Source organism: Terrapene carolina, unplaced genomic scaffold (genome assembly GCF_002925995.2).
Source record: "Terrapene carolina triunguis isolate 2854851 unplaced genomic scaffold, T_m_triunguis-2.0 Scaffold58, whole genome shotgun sequence".
Taxonomy (NCBI): Eukaryota; Metazoa; Chordata; order Testudines; family Emydidae; genus Terrapene; species Terrapene triunguis.
The window spans coordinates 73,570,429-73,588,388 of NW_020664409.1; the positions used below are offsets into that span (position 1 = coordinate 73,570,429).

Below are 17,960 nucleotides of genomic sequence, written 5' to 3' on the forward strand. Positions count from 1 at the left end.
TGTTATAGTCTTGGCCTTCACAACATTCTCTGACAAGGAGTTGTGTGAAGAAGTACTTCTTTCTGTTTGTTTTAAATCTGCTGCCTTTTAATTTCATGTGGCGACCCCTAGCTCTTGTGTTATGAGAAGGAGTAAATAACACTTCCTTATTTTATAGACCTCAATCTTATCCCCCCTTAGTCACCTCTTTTCCAAGATGAAAAGTCCCAGTCTTATTAATTTCTCCTCATCCGGAAGCCATTCCATATCCTTAATCATTTTTGTTGCCCTTTTCTGAACCTTTTCCAATTCCAATATATCTTTTTTGAGATGGGGCGACCACATCTGCATGCAGTATTCAACATGTGGGCCTACTATGGATTTATATAGGGGCAATATATATATATTTCCTGTCTTATTATCTATCCCTTTCTTAATGATTCCTAACATTCTGTTCACTTTTTTGACTGCCGGTGCACATTGAGTGGATGTTTTCAGAGAACTGTCCACAATGACTCCAAGATCTTTCTTGAGTAGTAACTACTAATTTAGACCCCATCATTTTATCTGTTGGGATTATGTTTTCCAATGTCCATTACTTTGCATTTATCAACATTGAATTTCATCTGCCATTTTGTTGCCCAGTCATCCAGTTTGGAGAGATCTTTTTGTAGCTCTTCGCAGTCTGCCTGGCACTTAACTATCTTGGGCAGTTTTGTATCATCTGCAAATTTTGCCACCTCACTGTTTACCCCTTTTTCCAGATCATTTATGAACAAGTTGAATACGACTGGTCCCAGTACAATCCCCTGGGGGACACCACTATTTACCTCTCTCCATTCTGAAAACTGACCATTTATTCCTATCCTTTATTTCCTATCTTTTAACGAGTTACTGATCCATGAGAAGACCTTCCCTCTTATCCCATGACTGCTTACTTTGCTTAAGAGCCTTTGGTGAGGGACCTTATCAAAGGCTTTCTGAAAATCTAAGTACGCTATATCCACTGGATCCCCCTTGTCCACATGTTTGTTGACCCCCTCAAAGAATTCTAGTAGATTGGTGAGGCATGATTTTCCTTTAAAAAAACCATGTTGACTCTTCCCCAACAAATTATGTTAATCTAGGTGTCTGACAATTTTGTTCTTTACTATAATTTCAATCAGTTTGCCTGGTACTGAAGTCAGGCTTACTGTCCTGTAATTGCCGGGATCACCTCTGGAGCCCTCTTTAAAAATTGGCATCACATTAGCTATCCTCCAATCATTTGGTACAGAAGCTGATTTAAATGATAGGTTACAAACTACAATTAGTAGTTCTGCAATTTCACATTCGAGTTCCTTCAGAAGTCTTGGGTGAATACCATCTGGTCCTGGTGACTGAGGCTATAGAGAGCTTTTGACAAGATGCTGTATGCTGTCAGTGGTATTGTTTTGCAGACATTGTAGCTTGGTTCTATGAAATTTTGTTGATGATTAGTATTGACAGAATGGAAGAGCTGTAACATCAGTGAGTAAAACCATTTTGATATGGTGGGTTGTCAGTGGAACAAAATATTGCACAGTATTGATTAAGCGTCTTGATCAGTTAATGCTTTTGCATTTCTGACAATGGACCAACTGTAATGCACCAATGGCAAAAATATATCTACTCCAGTGAAACTGTTTTTCTTTCACTGAAGTTAAATCCTTAGCACGATCAAATGTTTGGTAAAGTAGCTGCTGCATATCCATAATAGTGACTTTCAAAAAGGTTTGCTTTGAATTTCTCACTACTATTCCATAGATAATTGAGAGGCATAGTCCTCAATGTACAAATCTCTGTTCTCTAACTTTCAGGGGGCCACAGTGCTGCTTCCAGGCAATTTATTGCATATGATGGGGTAAAACAGTCACTACTTGACTAGCCCCCTATTTGCCTCTGAAGACAGTTCAAAATTATTCTTTTACTCAGGAGCAAGTCCAAACACCCACCTCTGACCTTCATATCAACCTCTACCATTCACTCCAGGCTAGAATTGGCATGTCTATGACGGTATATAGATTGCTCAGGCTTTTAGTTCAACCACTTTTGCAAATTGGCTTATTTAATCTTTGTTTAATGTCAAATGGAGAATTGTTCTCCTCTCCCTTCAAACACTAAAAATATAACTGTTGCAGTGTCTAGAATAGAAAACCTGATAACTGAGATTTATTGTCTCCACCAGTCCTCCCCTCCTTTCCTACAACACTTCCCCCCAGCCCCCCCCAATTTGTACTGCCTTCTCTTTCAGACATAGGCAATCCACCTTACTTGTCAGATTTTTGTCTTAAAACGAAGTGCGGAAAAAAACCACAAAATCCTAAGAATGTTCATATATATTCATTTGAGTTCTGCTAACATTGCAGTGATATCTGTGTAAGTGTAACAGGAGGCAAAAAATGAGTCTCTAACTCTGTGTAAGTGATTACAGGGCTCTGAAGGGCAGCACAGTGAACTCTGAATCTTAAGGAACGACTGGGAACATTATAAATTGAGCAGATCTGCTGTGATATGTATGTGTGTTAAATCTGCTCCCGTTTTTTAAAAAGTCTCCCGGATGCCCCCAAGTGTACCTCTCATTGCTCTTTGAAGTTTGTGTTTACATGTTATGACAAGGTCTCCAGGGTGCAACCTGGACTGTGAGACTGTTGTACCCTCTAAACCCACCAGCCTGGGCTGTCCCTCACACTGTGATGCTAATGTCAAGCTACAAGCCTCTGACAGGCACTGCACTTACACAGCCATCCAGGGACACACCCACCTGAGTTACATGAATGATCTCCTGGCCCACTGTGTTGGACACAGTGAAACAAGTCCCTGTCTTTTTTGTGCGTGTATCTGTCTTTTGGTTAACCCATAAAGCTGCACTTATGAGGTGAAATTCTGACACCATTGTACTCAATAAGAGATTTGCCACTGACTTCACTGGGGCAAGGATTTCGCTCTTAGTGTTTAACTAGGGTTGCCACCTCTCCCGGCTTTCCCAGGATCGTCCCATTTTTGAAGTAGCTATCCTGGGAAATCTGTAAGGGTGCTCACTGCCAGCTGCCCAGTTTATGGGCTCAGCAGCATCCTGGATGTCCTGGTATTTTGTACCTCAGAGGTGGCAACACTACGTTTAACACCAAAAGAGGATTCTACATAATGTCTGCTCCTAAATGTAGCTATCTAAAAATTCCTAGACCAAAATCTTACTGGGACAGATTACTCCTTACTATTTGTGTTTTTGTTTGGTAGGCATAGTTGCCGACTCTGTGGGTGCTCCAGGGCTGGAGCACCCACAGAAAAAAATTAGCGGTGCTTAGCACGCACTGGCAGCCAGCTCTTCCTCCCCCCCCCCCCCCCCCCCCCCCCCCCCCGGCCGCCGCACCCCCAGTGCCTCCCGTCCCGCGGCGTCCCTGCTGATCAACTCCTCCCCATCCCTCCCAGCGCCTCCGGCCCGCTGCAATCAGCTGTTCCGTGGTGTGAAGGAGGTGCTGGAGGAAGGGGGGAGAAGCAGGGATGTGGCGAGCTTGGAGGGAGGGGGCAGGGTGGGGGCGGGGCCTGGGGCAGAGTGGAGGTTGAGCACCCCCAGGCAAAGGAAAAAGCCGGTGCCTGTGTTGGTAGGGGGTTGTCGTTGGCGGGTGTGAAAGTTATTGGCATTATAAAAGCTCAGTTTTTACAAAAACTGGATTTTAACCCTAACTTGGTCTGGCAGCGTCCCTCTTGGTGGAAAAGGTAATCAGCAAATGTTGTTGGTACAAGAGAGAAGGTAACTTTGCAAACCAAATCCAGCCCAGATTGCTAGTGATTATGAGAGTCATTATCCCCTGGCTGTTAAATGGCCTGTGTGAAATAAGTTGATCTCCTTGAATGGTGTCTGCTGGTGAACAGGAACCCTGAGCATGCTGAGGCAAAGGATTGAGTGGGCGTGGAGGTTGCTTCTCCAGAATATGAGTGTTAGGCCTGTTGGCAGTAAAGCCCAAGGAAATTTCTGCTGCTGCTCGTAGTGCATCTGTTCTGTGGATAAACTGAGGACTGTGCCGGGTTGTAAATCTGTCACCTTGCATTGGCACTAAATTCACTGAAAACTTGAGAAAGAAAATCAGCAAAATAAGAGACTTCATCATAATTTTGTAGACATGCGAATGAGATTTTTAGTACTCTGGATCTCAGGCTTATAGTTAAAAGGAGTTTGAAGTTCCCATACCAACTTTTGGCATGGAAACTGATTTTGTTGATGTGATGCTGCCTTCTGCAACTGTGTGTAAAATGTGACATCATGTAAGTTACAGATCAAAGACTCCTGAGAGACAACTATAGAAAAATCCAAAGGAATATTCCACTGACAATCATGTAGTCCTTACAAACATACCATTTCAGTGCACTATGCTACCTTGGAGACAACATGAGTTTCAACTTTATAAACCTTCTCTGTTCTCTTTTGTTTCACTTCTCACAACTGAGCTTTCTTTTGTATATTCCATTTGATTTGATTTTTTATTTTAAAGTTTAGTATTAAGACCTGATCGGAAACATAAATATATTTGTTGGTACTTGTGGAAAATGTCTTTAAGAAGCCTATCTGCAATCCTAGCATCCCCTAGGATGTTGCTATGAAGCCAGCAAGAAGCAATCTAACAAATTAAGATGGTAAATGTAGTTATGTATAAATGCATTATCCAAATAGCTGCAGGTTCCCACTTATGTCCTTCCTCTCTTGTCTCCCTCTTTGTTTTCTCACTAGTTGTCATGTCTGAAATCTAGATTGTAATTTGATCAGAGCTGGGAGCTCATCTTTGTCTCTCCTTTGAAATTCCCAGCACCTTTTCAGGCACTGTAAAATAATTACACCTTGCTTGCATAATTGTCCTGTTGTGTTCTCCCACTGGTTAGCCTAGAATCGCAGGTGAAACATAAAACTTATTTGTGGGATCAGTTATCTTAGCACCTTGGTCCAAGCATTTTCCATTTAAGTAGAAGAATATAGCTCTTTCCATGATGTAGCTATAACTCTAGGGGTCTGGTATAATGTGATTATTTATATATGTTTAGTTAAATTATTGGTTACTTTTTATTAATTACATTTAATAAAGCCAAACTGTCCGCAGAGATGTGGATTTTTTTGCCAGAGTGTTTGTCTGTATGTTAGGATGTACACAGTATGCACTCTTCCGTCTTTTACCGGTAAATCAGATTAGAAGATATTAAATGTCCAGTTAAAATTTTGTGAAATTGTCTTAGGTATGACTTCTGATTTTGTTTAAATTTAATGTGTTTGCAGACAATGACTGGTATTTGTGTCACGTGACAATTATTGCCCCAGAAGAGGAACTTCTATCCTGGGGTATGTACCCATACCCCTATTTGGCACGTGTTGATCCTGATGCCCGGAAAGGCACTCTGATCTACGAGCTTGTGGCCCATTACAATAACAATGAAAATTCCAGTGTTGGGATAACTTATGCACTTATTGCAGGTAAGTTCTTTCTGAATCAACTGATTAATCTGCATGATTGTGAGATTTTTATTTTAGCAATTTCCAATTTTGTCATTTAGTTGATAAGATTTCAATAGAATAGCCTTGTTTAGACATACTGGGTGAAGGTCAGAGGTGATGAGTAAAGTGGTGTAAATTAAACCAGTACATGAGCGTAAGGGAGTTGGTTACTCCCATACAAAGTGACCAGAATCAGGCTAAGGTCTGGCCTGTCAGATTTAGAGTCAGACTAAGGGTCCCACCAATCCATGCTGGCTTCTCAGGTCCAGAAATGGCACTAAATGCTGTGTAGGTGGTCCAGCTTGGATCATTGTCCTCTTCCTCCTCGTCAATCTTCCACCTCTTCTGAGTGCTCTCCTGCTGCCAGAGGAGCTGCTGCTGCTGTAGAATGTTCTTCTGCTCCCACATCATCTGCTCAATGGTGCGACAGGCAAATTCCAATGCCAAATTCATCCAGCTTTGACTGCTGTAATACAGCCCAAGCAATTGTCCTAGTGCATGGAACACTGCTGGGTCCACGTTGGCAGAGAAGGAATTAGAAAATGGCACAAGCCCGCCTGGAAAGGAAGTATGTGGCAGAGACAGTGGAAACATGGGATTTAAAAAAAATAAAATGCAACCCACTTGACTTCCCACAATTCACAGTGAAAACAATCCCGGGGCTCTCACTGTTCAGCATGCACATGGGATGCCTGTTCCATTCTCAGTTCACATTGTCTGAACACATGGAGGTGGTTTGCTATGAACTGAGGGTGTAGTGTTCTTGGGGGAGGGTTATCCTGAGCTGGATCACCGACACAGCATTCAATACCTTTTGCAGGGGGCTGGGAAGCCATCATGGATTGGTGGGGAAAGGATTGTTTTGCAGATGGGGGCTGACCAGCAGTGGCGAGAGAATTTCAGGATGGGGAGAGCTACTTTTTTTGAGATCTGTGCAGAACTGACCTTGGGAGCTGCAATGACCGCATCCCAATATGCGGTGTCCCATACCCATTGTTAGAGTTAGGGTTAGATAATGAGCACATGTCCTAATAGCTTTGTAGTGCATTAAGCCTGAAGGCTGCTGAGTGAGGGCACGAGACAGCTAGCTTTAGAGCTAGAGTTGCGTCCTGGGTGTTTTATGTCAGTGCGCAATATTGGGTAATTGGCGCTTGACACAAAGTCCATTGTCCATATATAACATATGTACACTGTCTCTCTCTCAATGCACAGTATGGACCAGCGGTAAAATAAAGAATTGGTTTTTTAAAAAAGGGAGAATGTGTACAGAAAAATGAGGGATTTGAAGCCGAAGTTTAAAGGTAATGAAGATGCAAATGAATGTTCTTACTGTGATGCCTCTACTAGAATGGTTTTTGTACATCTATTGATAGGTGGTGAAGAGCGATTTGAAGTTGATATGGATACAGGTATTATAATGACAACTGGTTTGCCTCTAACTTGGAATAAGGAATACGTGGTCACAGTGCAGGCCACTGATGAATACGGCAACAAAAGTCCTTATGCCTCCATCTCTATCCTGGTTGGCTCCAGACTTCCCCAGTTTACTAACGTGTCCTACAGTGTGTGTGTCTCTGAAAGTACTCCAGCAGGAGAAAGGTAAGTGGAAGAAAGCCAGGGTCCAGTACTTTGAGAGAAACTTAGTGGAGCACCACAAGGTGACTCATTTGCAACCAGTGTTGTTTGTTCATAGGGCTACACTTGAATTGATATTCCTGTATTGAAGTTCAAAAGGAAAATGTGACTCTTTCAAATGGAGGAGCAGCATAGCACAGTGGACCAAGCACTAGGCTAGGAACAGGAAGTATGGGATTCAAATCCCAGCTCTGGCACTGATTTGGCTAGGACAAATCATTACATCTCTGAAATGCCTTCCATCTTCCACCCCTTCCTGTAAAATGCACACATGCCAAACATCTCCCTTTAGGAGAGAGGTTCCTTGACTTTTGTTAAAATGTTTCTTTTTCTCCATGTTTTGTGCCCCCAAACAGTTTCTCCAAACTAAATGGATTTCAGTGAAAATTAACAGGTTATCCCTATGGTACTTGCCAAGTGGTCCCTATTTATTGTTTTCAAATGCTGCATTTATTGGAATGAGGATTTTTTTCTTTTTTGCCTGCCTATTTGTCTCAGAGATTGTAAGGATTCGTGTTTGCACAGTGCTTTGAAAAGGAAACATCCTATGACAGTACCTATTTTGTAATGATGCCTCTGTGGGTTCGTGTAAGCTTTCAGTGTTCTGTAGCTGACAGAATAGTAATGAAAATTATCTCTAGCAGTGTGGCCAATGATAAGTTAATTTAATTGTATTTAATCTTCTCTTAGCGGAGGTTTACATTTAAAAAACCAACCAATCAAAGCCTCTGTTTGTGTTGATGTCCTCTTCAGATCTTTTTAGTTCTGGGTACCTTGATACCAGAAATTTGTAGGCTGATTGAAGTGAACTCAGGGGAGACAACAAAATTAAAAAGGCTGGGAGATTTGATTCATGAGGAACTCTTGAAAGCTCCACTCGCTAATGACAGGCAAGCATGGGATCACTTGGTAAAATTTAAAGGGAGACCATTAACTTCAAAAATCACACTTCTGTCTACCTTTATTTTTACTGTTACAAGTGGCACATAAGATTACTGTGACAAAGACATTAGAGAGAAATACTTTCTATTTTTCCAATGTTCTTGCTTTGCACAGATCCCCAATATAGTCAGTTGGTGTCCCGCGTCTATATGGGTTTTTCACTCCACAACAAGGAGAGGAAAAGATTTTAAAAATGTGTTTGTAAAGCCATAAAAATTGGCAAGGAGACTTAGAGGCAGGCGTAGAAAAAGCTGTTGGTTTTATAGGGTTTATAGAGCGAGCTGAAGGTATGCCTCTTTACAGTGATGAAGGGATGAGAAGGAATTTCTGTATGTGGCTGGTTGGCTGAGTTCCTGCTGAAATGATCGATGCTGCTGGGATTGTAGTGATTCATGATGTTAGTGCCTGGAGCCTTAGATAGGAGTCTTCTATTTTAAATCTAAATAAATAAATACCAAAAGTACTCAACTATTTTTTTTAATAGACTAGATTTCAAGTTGCCAGGTAAAGTGTGTGTGTGTGGGGGGGGGGGGGGGGGGGGGTCTATTTTTTCTAGATTGTGAAGAAAATCTTCCAAATGTGTATTCAGTATAAACTAGTGCTGTTGATTAATCAAGTTAACTCACGTGATTAACTCAAAGAAAGAATGGTGATTAATTGCAGTTTTAATCACACTGTTAAACAATAGAATACCAATTGAAATTTATTAAATATTGTGGATGTTTTCTTACATTTTCAAATATACTGATTTCAATTACAACACAGAATACAAAGTGTACAGTGCTCACTTTATATTATGTTTATTACAGATATTTGCGCTGTAAAAATGATAAACAAAAGAAATTGTATTTTTCAATTCACCTTATGCAAGTACTGTAGTGCAATCTCTTTATCGTGAAAGTGCAATTTACAAATGTACATTTTTGTTTTGTTATATAACTGCACTCAAAAACAAAACAATGTAAAACTTTAGACCCTACAAGTCCACTCAGTCCTACTTCTTGTTCAGCCAATCACTAAGACAAACAAGTTTGTTTACATTTACGGGAGATAATGCTGCCCGCTTCTTATTTACAATATCACCTGAAAGTGAGAACAGGCATTCACATGGCACTGTTGTAGCTGGTATTGCAAGATATTTACGCGCCACATGCTCTAAAGATTCATATGTCCCTTCATGCTTCAACCACCATTCCAGAAGACATGTGTCCATGCTGATGACAGGTCTGTTCAGTAACGATCCAAAGCAGTGCAGACTGGTGCATGTTCATTTTCATCATCTGAGTCAGATGCCACAAGCAGAAGGTTGATTTTTTTTTTTGGTGGTTCGGGTTCTGTAGTTTCTGCATCAGTGTGTTGCTCTTTTAAGACTTCTGAAAGCATGCACCACACCTCGTCCCTCTCAGATTTTGGAAGGCGCTTCAGATTCTTAAACCTTGGGTTGAGTGCTGTAACTATCTTTAGAAATCTCACATTAATACGTTCTATGCATTTTGTCAAATCTGCAGTGAGTGTTCTTAAAATGAACAACATGCTGGGTCATCATGATTTTTTTTTTTTTTTTTTTAACGAGCATCATCAGCCTGGAATCATGTCCTCAGGAATGGTGGTTGAAGCATGAAGGGACATATGAATCTTTAGCGCATGTGGCACATAAATATCTTGCAATGCCAGCTACAAAAGTGCCATGCGAACATCTGTTCTCACTTTAAGGTGACATTGTAAACAAGAAGCGGGCAGCATTGTCTCCTGCACATGTAAACAGACTTGTTTGTCTGAGCGATTGGCTGAACAAGAAGTAGGACTGCGTGGACTTGCAGGCTCTAAAGTTTTATATTGTTTTATTTTTGAATGCAGTTATTTTTTGTGCATAATTCTACATTTGTAAGTTCAACTTTCATGAGAGAGATTGCACTACAGTACTTGTATTAAGTGAATTGAAAAATACTATTTTTTATTTTTACAGTGCAAATATTTATAATAAAAATTAAATATAAAATGAGCACTATACATTTTGTATTCTGTGTTGAAATTGAAATCAATATATTTGAAAATATGGAAAACATCCAAAAATATTTAAATAAATGGTATTCTATTGTTTAACAGCACAATTCATTGTGATTAATTTGTTTAATCTCTTGACAGCCCTAATGTAAACAAGTATCAGAGGGGTAGCCGTGTTAGTCTGAATCTGTAAAAAGCAACAGAGGGTCCTGTGGCACCTTTAAGACTAACAGAAGTATTGGGAGCATAAGCTTTCGTGGGTAAGAACCTCACTTCTTCTTCGAGTGCTTGTTCACGTCCATTACACATTAGGTGTGCGCGCGCCACGTGCACGAACGTCGGAAACTTTTTCCCTCAGCGGCTTCCGTCGGGCCCGCAGGGTCTCCCTTCCCGCCAGACCGGCGCCCCGCCCTAGCGTATATATATCCCTGCTGGCCCGACCCTCCCTCAGTTCCTTCTTACCGCCCGTGGCGACGTTGGAACAACTCTATCTCTCGTCTGAGAGTGTCCCTTAGCATAGCAATTAGTGATCGTTATCAGTTCGTTATAGTTAAGTATTAAGTGTTAAGTAGTAGTAGTTATCCGTTCCTCACAAGGACCTAAACTTCTTTGTGATAGGTGTTTGGCCAACCCCGGCACCGGCCCTGGGCGGCGGGGCATGCTGCACGCCCAAGGCTTCAAGGCTTGTGCCACCTGCCGCAGGCCTATGCCATTGAGCGACCCACACGATTCGTGTCTCCGTTGCCTGGGGGAAGCTCACCAAAAGGAGCGCTGTAAAATCTGTAAGGCCTTCAAGCCCAGGACTAAGAAAGAGAGAGACTTTCGCCTTAAACAGCTCCTCATGGAGTCGGCGTTACAGCCCTCCTCTTCCGTGGCACCGTCGACTTTGGTGCGGAGTGCCCCGGCATCGGTTTGCGATCCGACGCCGGCAGGGCAGCCTAAGCCTACGGTGCCGTCTCAGCGAGAACACACCCGGCACCGTTCTTCTTCACCGGCTAAGTCGAAGGGCCAACCCAAGGCCCGGGGACGTTCCCCGCACAAGAAGGTAGCACCAGCGAAGACCGCAAGTGCTGCCAAGGCCGTTACGGCCCCGACTCAGATCCCGGTGCCAGTGGCTCCGGCGCCGAAAGGCCCGTTGAGCCCCGGGATAAGCGCGTCGAGTAAGGAGGAAGGGCTGGAGGAACTGTTGGAACAGCCCTCCACCCCGGACACATTTGAGGCAGCAAAGGACCTCATTGAATTGTCCGCTGAAGGCACCCTCCGCGCTAAAGACATTCCGCCGCGACTGCCATCCAAGGGCAAGCCGGCGATGATGCGCCCATCACGGTCGCCATCTCGGCACCGGGCACAGCGCCGGTCCCGGTCGAGCTATGCCTCGGTGGACTCCCGGCTTCCCGCCGCGCAGCGGGCCGCACAACAGTCAGGCCCCGACGCGCACGAGGCACCGTCCCAGCAGCCCGGCCCGAGCAGGCACCGGGACGCTTCGGTCGCAAGATTCCCAAGACCGCCCTCCCGCAGCCGTTCCCGGTCCCGGGGTCAACGGTACCGGTCCCGGTCCAGGTCCGCTCGGCGCTACTCACGGTCCCGGTCTCGAAGGCACCACTCTCCGACTCCGGACCGGTACCGCTCCACGGCACCGCCGTGGCCCTCTAGATCGCCATCCATAGCGTCGGAAGAGGACTCTCGCCTCTCTAGCAGATATGGCCACAGAGCGCAAGCCGCTAGGGAGCATGAAACCTCTTGGCAACCACACTGGAGCCATCCTGGACAGTGGCCATTCTGGACCCCGTGGGCCTACCACCAGCAAGGCCCTCCGTCCAGAACCTCGAGATCGGGCCCCTCAGGACACCAGTCCCGCTCCCCACGGTGCCGCCCTACCTCCCGTAAGGAGGCCACGGTCTCCAGGCCGCCAGAAAGGGAGAGGGCTGACTCGGCACCGAGCCCGGCACCGTCCCAGACCCAGGGCAGGGGACGCACCCCGGAGGGCCACCCTGCTGATGAGGAGTTACAGGAGGACGAGGACACACAGAAGGCCACGACCACCTCCTCCTCACCGGACGAAGCCGTGGCGGGCACAACAGTGTCTGGCCCTCCCCCGATTGACCATCGGGCACACCAGGACCTGCTCCGCCGGGTAGCCCTCAATTTGGGGTTGCAGGCAGAGGAGACGGTTGAGCAGGAGGACCTAATGGTGGACATTCTGAGCCCGGAGGGTCCCTCCAGGATCGCGCTCCCGCTTATAAAAACGGTGCAGTCAAATTATAAGACTGTATGGCAGACGCCAGCCTCCTCTGCGCCGACTGCAAAGGGCTTAGAGAGAAAGTACTTCGCCCCATCCAAGGGGTTTGACTTCCTGTTCTCCCATCCGACCCCATGTTCGCTGGTCGTTTCGGCGGCCAGCAGGCCCCAGCCCCCAAGGCCAAGGAAGCGAAACGGTTGGACTTGTTTGGCAGAAAGGTCTACTCGTCCGGAGGCCTTCAGCTGTGGATCGCGAACTAGCAAGCGATCCTCAACAGGCACAATTTTAACTCCTGGGTATCAGTGTCTAAGTTCAAGGACGCCTTGCCTCAGGGCTTGCAACCTGAGTTTGCTGCCATAGTAGACGAGGGAAAGGCGGTAGTCAAAACCTCCTTACAGGCCTCACTTGACTCTGCTGACGCGGCCGCTAGGACTATCGCATCAGGCGTGGTAATGAGACGCTCAGCATGGCTGCAGGCCTCTGGCCTTCCCCCTGAGGTGCAAAACACCCTCCAAGACCTTCCGTTTGAAGGTTCAGGATTGTTTTCGGAGCAAACAGATGCCAGACTACATGGCCTCAAGGACTCTCAGGCTACCCTCAAGTCTTTGGGGATGCACACCCCAGTGACACAGAGGAAGCCATTCAAGCCCCAACCTCCACAGAGGCAGTACCATCCTCGCCCTAGGCAGGAACCATACCGTAGACGGGGCAGGGATAATAGGCGTAGGCGCAACAATACGCCTAACCAGGGCCAGAATCAGGGCCAAAACAAACCGCAGCCGGGAAACAAACAAGGATTTTGAAGCTGCGATCGAGGACAGCGTACCCATCTCTTTTCCGGATCTCCCCCTGTGTTTCAGGGACCGCCTGTCCCATTTTTTCCGTGCTTGGTCACATATAACATCGGACCGCTGGGTCCTGCGCACGGTGGAGACAGGTTACACCTTCAGTTCTCCTCGCCCCCTCCCTCCCACCCACCACTCCCGTCCCTCTTCAGGGACCCCTCTCACGAGCAACTCCTCATGCAGGAGGTACAGACCCTCCTCACTGTGGGGGCGGTGGAAGAGGTTCCTCCGGACCTCAGAGGAAAAGGGTTCTATTCCAGATACTTCCTCATTCCCAAAGCGAAAGGGGGCCTCCGTCCTATCCTGGACCTTCGCAAGCTAAACAAATACTTGCTCAAACCACGTTTCCGTATGGTCTCCCTTGGTACCATCATTCCTTCCCTGGATCCGGGGGATTGGTACACTGCCCTCGATATGAAAGAAGCCTACTTTCACATCGCCATTCGCCCGGCCCACCGGCGATTCCTGCGCTTCACTATCAAGCAGCGCCATTTCCAATTTACGGTCTTGCCCTTCGGCCTGGCAACAGCCCCACGTGTCTTCACGAAATGCATGTCTGTGGTAGCAGCCTTTCTTCGAAAAAGAAGGATGCGCGTCTACCCGTATTTGGACGATTGGCTTCTGGCGGGCCGGTCGGAGGCAAAGGTTCGCGCCCATGTGTCACTGGCGCTACAAGTATTCCACAAACTCGGTCTGCTAGTCAATGTACCCAAGTCATCGCTAGTCCCCACACAGAGGCTAGACTTCATAGGGGCAGTCCTGGACTCGGTGGCGGCACAGGTGAGTCTTCCCGTATCGCGGTTCCGGGCTATCCAGAAGGCCGTGAGCTCCATCCAACAATTCCCCACGACCACGGCCAGATGTTGCTTACAACTCTTGGGGCACATGGCGGCCTGCACTCATGTAGTCGGACACGCCCGCCTCAGACTCCGGCCGCTGCAGCTGTGGCTGGCCCAGGTATATCGCCCCAACAGAGACCCATTAGACATGATCGTCACGATCCCAGCTCGGGTGTCGAGCGCCCCTCTGTTGGTGGCTCGATCGACAGCAGGTTTGCGCGGGGGTCCCGTTCGCCGCCCCACAACCCATTCTGACGTTAGTTACAGACGCATCGGACTTGGGTTGGGGGGCGCACCTAGGGGACCTGCGCACTCAGGGCTTGTGGTCCAGGGAAGGGAAGTTGCTTCACATCAACCTGAAGGAGCTAAGGGCGGTTCGCCTCGCCTGCCAGACCTTTCACGCTACCATAAGAGGACACAGCGTGTCGGTTCTGACGGACAACACTACCGCCATGTTCTATATAAACAAGCAGGGCAGGTCCCGGTCCTCTCCCCTCTGTCACGAGGCACTCCTCCTCTGGGACTTCTGCATAGCCCATTCAGTCCACCTTCGGGCTGCATATCTCCCCGGGGCCCAAAACGGGTTAGCGGACCATCTCAGCCGGTCCTATCTCATGCACGAGTGGATGTTGAGGCAGGACGTCCTGCGTTCAATCTTCCGGAGGTGGGGGTTTCCCCAGGTGGATCTGTTTGCCACCAAGGACAACAGCCAGTGCCCCCAGTTTTGTTCATTCCAGAACCGCAGTCCGGGCTCGATGGCGGATGCCTTCACAATCCCGTGGGGCGGGAGCCTGAGGTACGCCTTCCCCCCGTTCCCGCTCATCCACAGGGTCCTCCTCAAGACCCGCAGGGACAAGGCGTCAGTCATCCTTATTGCTCCGGCGTGGCCACGCCAACACTGGTTCACGCCTCTATTGGAACTATCCGTGACCCCTCCGATAACCCTCCCCCTTTACCCCGACCTCATCACGCAAGACCGAGGTCACCTACTCCACCCGAACCTGCCGTCGCTGCATCTCACGGCATGGTTTCTCTCTGGCTAAATGATATGGAGCACAGGTGCTCTCAGGAGGTCCAGCAAATCCTCCTTGGTAGTAGGAAGTCTTCCACAAGAGCGACCTACCTTGCCAAGTGGAAACGGTTCTCCCAGTGGTGTGGGCCTCACCGCATCCAGCCCTTGCAGGCCTCGATACCACTAATTCTGGACTACTTGCTGCACCTCAAGCATCAAGGCCTCGCCCCCGCTTCAATTAAGGTGCATCTGGCCGCCATATCGGCGTTCCACCCTGGGGAATTGGGGGTTTCGGTGTTCTCCAATCCCACAGTAGTCCGATTCCTCAAGGGGTTGGAGAGGGTGTTCCCCTACTCACGCCCACCGATACCGGCGTGGAACCTCAATCTGGTCCTCACTAAGCTCATGGGGCCACCCTTTGAGCCCCTAGCCTCTTGCTCCCTCCTGCATCTTTCATGGAAGGTAGCGTTCCTCGTGGCCATCACATCGGCTAGGAGGGTGTCGGAATTGAGGGCCCTCACCTCCGAGCCTCCTTATACAGTTTTTTATAAGGATAAGGTGCAGCTAAGGCCACACCCTAAATTCCTTCCGAAAGTGGTCACGCATTTTCATATGGGGCAGGACATTTGTTTACCGGTGTTCTTCCCCAAGCCCCATACCGACCCAAGCCATCGCAGCCTGCATACCCTGGATGTCCATCGGGCCTTGGCTTTTTATCTGGACCGCACCAGGCCTTTCCGCAAATGGACTCAGCTGTTTATTGCAGTTGCGGAGTGAATGAGGGGCCAACCAATTTCGACGCAACGCTTATCGGCATGGATTGTGCTTTGCATACGTACGTGCTACGAGCTTGCCAACATACCAGCCCCACAGATTAGGGCTCACTCTACTAGGGCCCAAGCGTCCTCGGCGGCCTTCTTGGCACAGGTTCCACTCCAGGAAATCTGCAAGGCAGCCACCTGGTCGTCGGTGCATACGTTCACAGCCCACTACGCGATCCATCATCAGGCCAGAGAGGATGCGGTGGTCGGCAGAGCTGTGCTTCAATCAGTTATTCCTTGACTCCTGCCCTCCTCCAATGGTAAGCTTGCGAGTCACCTAATGTGTCATGGACGTGAACAAGCACTCGAAGAAGAAAAAACGGTTACTTACCTTCTGTAACTGTTGTTCTTCGAGATGTGTTGTTCACGTCCATTACACTTCCCACCCTCCTTCCCCTCTGTCGGAGTCACCGGCAAGAAGGAACTGAGGGAGGGTCGAGCCGGCAGGGATATATATACGCTAGGGCGGGGCGCCGGTCTGGCGGGAAGGGAGACCCTGCGGGCCCGACGGGAGCCGCTGAGGGAAAAAGTTTCCGACGTTCGTGCACGCGGCGCGCGCACACCTAATGTGTAATGGACGTGAACAACACATCTCGAAGAACAACAGTTACAGAAGGTAAGTAACCGTTTTTTCTTCAGATGCAAGAAGTGAGGGTCTTACCCACGAAAGCTTATGCTCCCAATACTTCTGTTAGTCTTAAAGGTGCCACAGGACCCTCTGTTGCTTTTTACTAATGTAAACAGATTCAGGTAAGGCTGGCTTCACTGCCCCTCTGCTGCTGCTACAGAGTAGCTTTGCCAAGCAGCAGCAGGGTGACACTGACAAGACTGGTCAGTTTTATTGCTGCTATTCAGAAGCCTCTGATCAGCATGGAACTGTAAAGCTTTGAGTAGCAGAAGAGGCAGATGCTGGAGTTAGTTGCATGGGAGGAGAAAGTAGGCTGAAGAAGCAGTAAAGTAATGGAGGCCTACCTGCTACCTCTTCAGAGGCTCTGATCATGAAGGTACACAATTCCTCTCCTCTCCTGTAGATTAGATGAGGGTAGCACTTCAAATAAAATGGAACATACTAGCCAGAGGCTGATATCTACAATGGAGCCCCAAACAAGGCAGTGACAGTACCTGGTAGAAATCCCAGCCCCTTTCTCCTTCCCAGCAACTCTGGAAGCAGGGGCTGGGTTTCTCACCAGGTCATTGTCCTGGACCTCACTGGTGGGGCCTTTCCCCCTTGTCTTCCATATCTACTTCTGTCTAGTAAGTGTCTGGTTAAGATGTTTTCAATCCCAGCTTCTGAAGAAAGATTAAAAGAAATATATGTAGTTTAGCTACATGATCACTAAGGTAGAAAACTTAATGGTCTGCAAGGATTTGAAGGGTGTAAATACCAAGGAAGGAATAAATGTTTAGTCAGGTGATTGGGAATAATGGGTTGAAATGAAGAAAAGGCAAATTGTTACCCAAGATCTGATATAGTGCGGAATAGTGTCCCCAGGGGAGTGGCAGAGTCCCGTCTGCAAGAGTCATTTTAAATGTAGACCAGATCAAGTATTAGAAGATATTTGCAGGGGCCAGTCCTGCACTTTTCTGCAACTGGGCTTTGTGGCGTAATCTGCCTTCTGTCTCTACCTTCTCTGACTCTCCTAGTGAAACAGACTGTAACAAGTTGGCTAATGACTATGCTATTGCTCTTCACAGAGTTGCGGTTGTGGAGGCTGTTTCCTTCCAGAGCCGGCCTCTTTCTTACACTCTGCTGATGAACCCCAGTGGCCTTTTCAGCCTGAGCCAGGAGAGTGGAGAGCTCAGTTTGACCCATATTGTGGATTATGAGAGCGAGCACCATCTCTATCACTTTCTCGTGAAAGTGGTGGAAGCTGAGAGCGGACTTAGCAGTGTAACTGAGGTACAATGAATCACTTGGCTTTACATGAATACAATGAATCACCTTACTATAGTAGCTATTTCCTCCATCAAGATTGTATTTAGTGATCTCATTACATACACTGATAATCTAAATAACAACACAAAGCTGCATGTAGATTGGGAGGGAGGATGGTTTTATTGTCAAGGCAGTGGACTGAGAATCAGATCTGGGTTCAGTTTCTGGGTTTGCAAAATATTTCCTGTGTGACATTGGCCAAGGAACA

At 47.2% G+C, this 17,960-nt stretch overlaps 1 protein-coding gene across 1 annotated transcript in view; it reads left to right on the forward strand.

Annotated features, from left to right (window-relative positions):
- The first annotated feature begins 5,313 nt into the window (after positions 1–5,313).
- Positions 5,314–17,960, forward strand: part of LOC112107820 (neural-cadherin-like) — a 66,733-nt gene continuing 54,086 nt past the window's right edge. Inside the window, exons 1-3 of the mRNA XM_026659129.1 lie at positions 5,314–5,458; positions 6,853–7,078; positions 17,512–17,716. Coding sequence (XP_026514914.1) covers positions 5,329–5,458; positions 6,853–7,078; positions 17,512–17,716 — 561 coding nt within the window. The 5' untranslated portion in view covers positions 5,314–5,328. The remainder of the gene's footprint in view (positions 5,459–6,852; positions 7,079–17,511; positions 17,717–17,960) is intronic.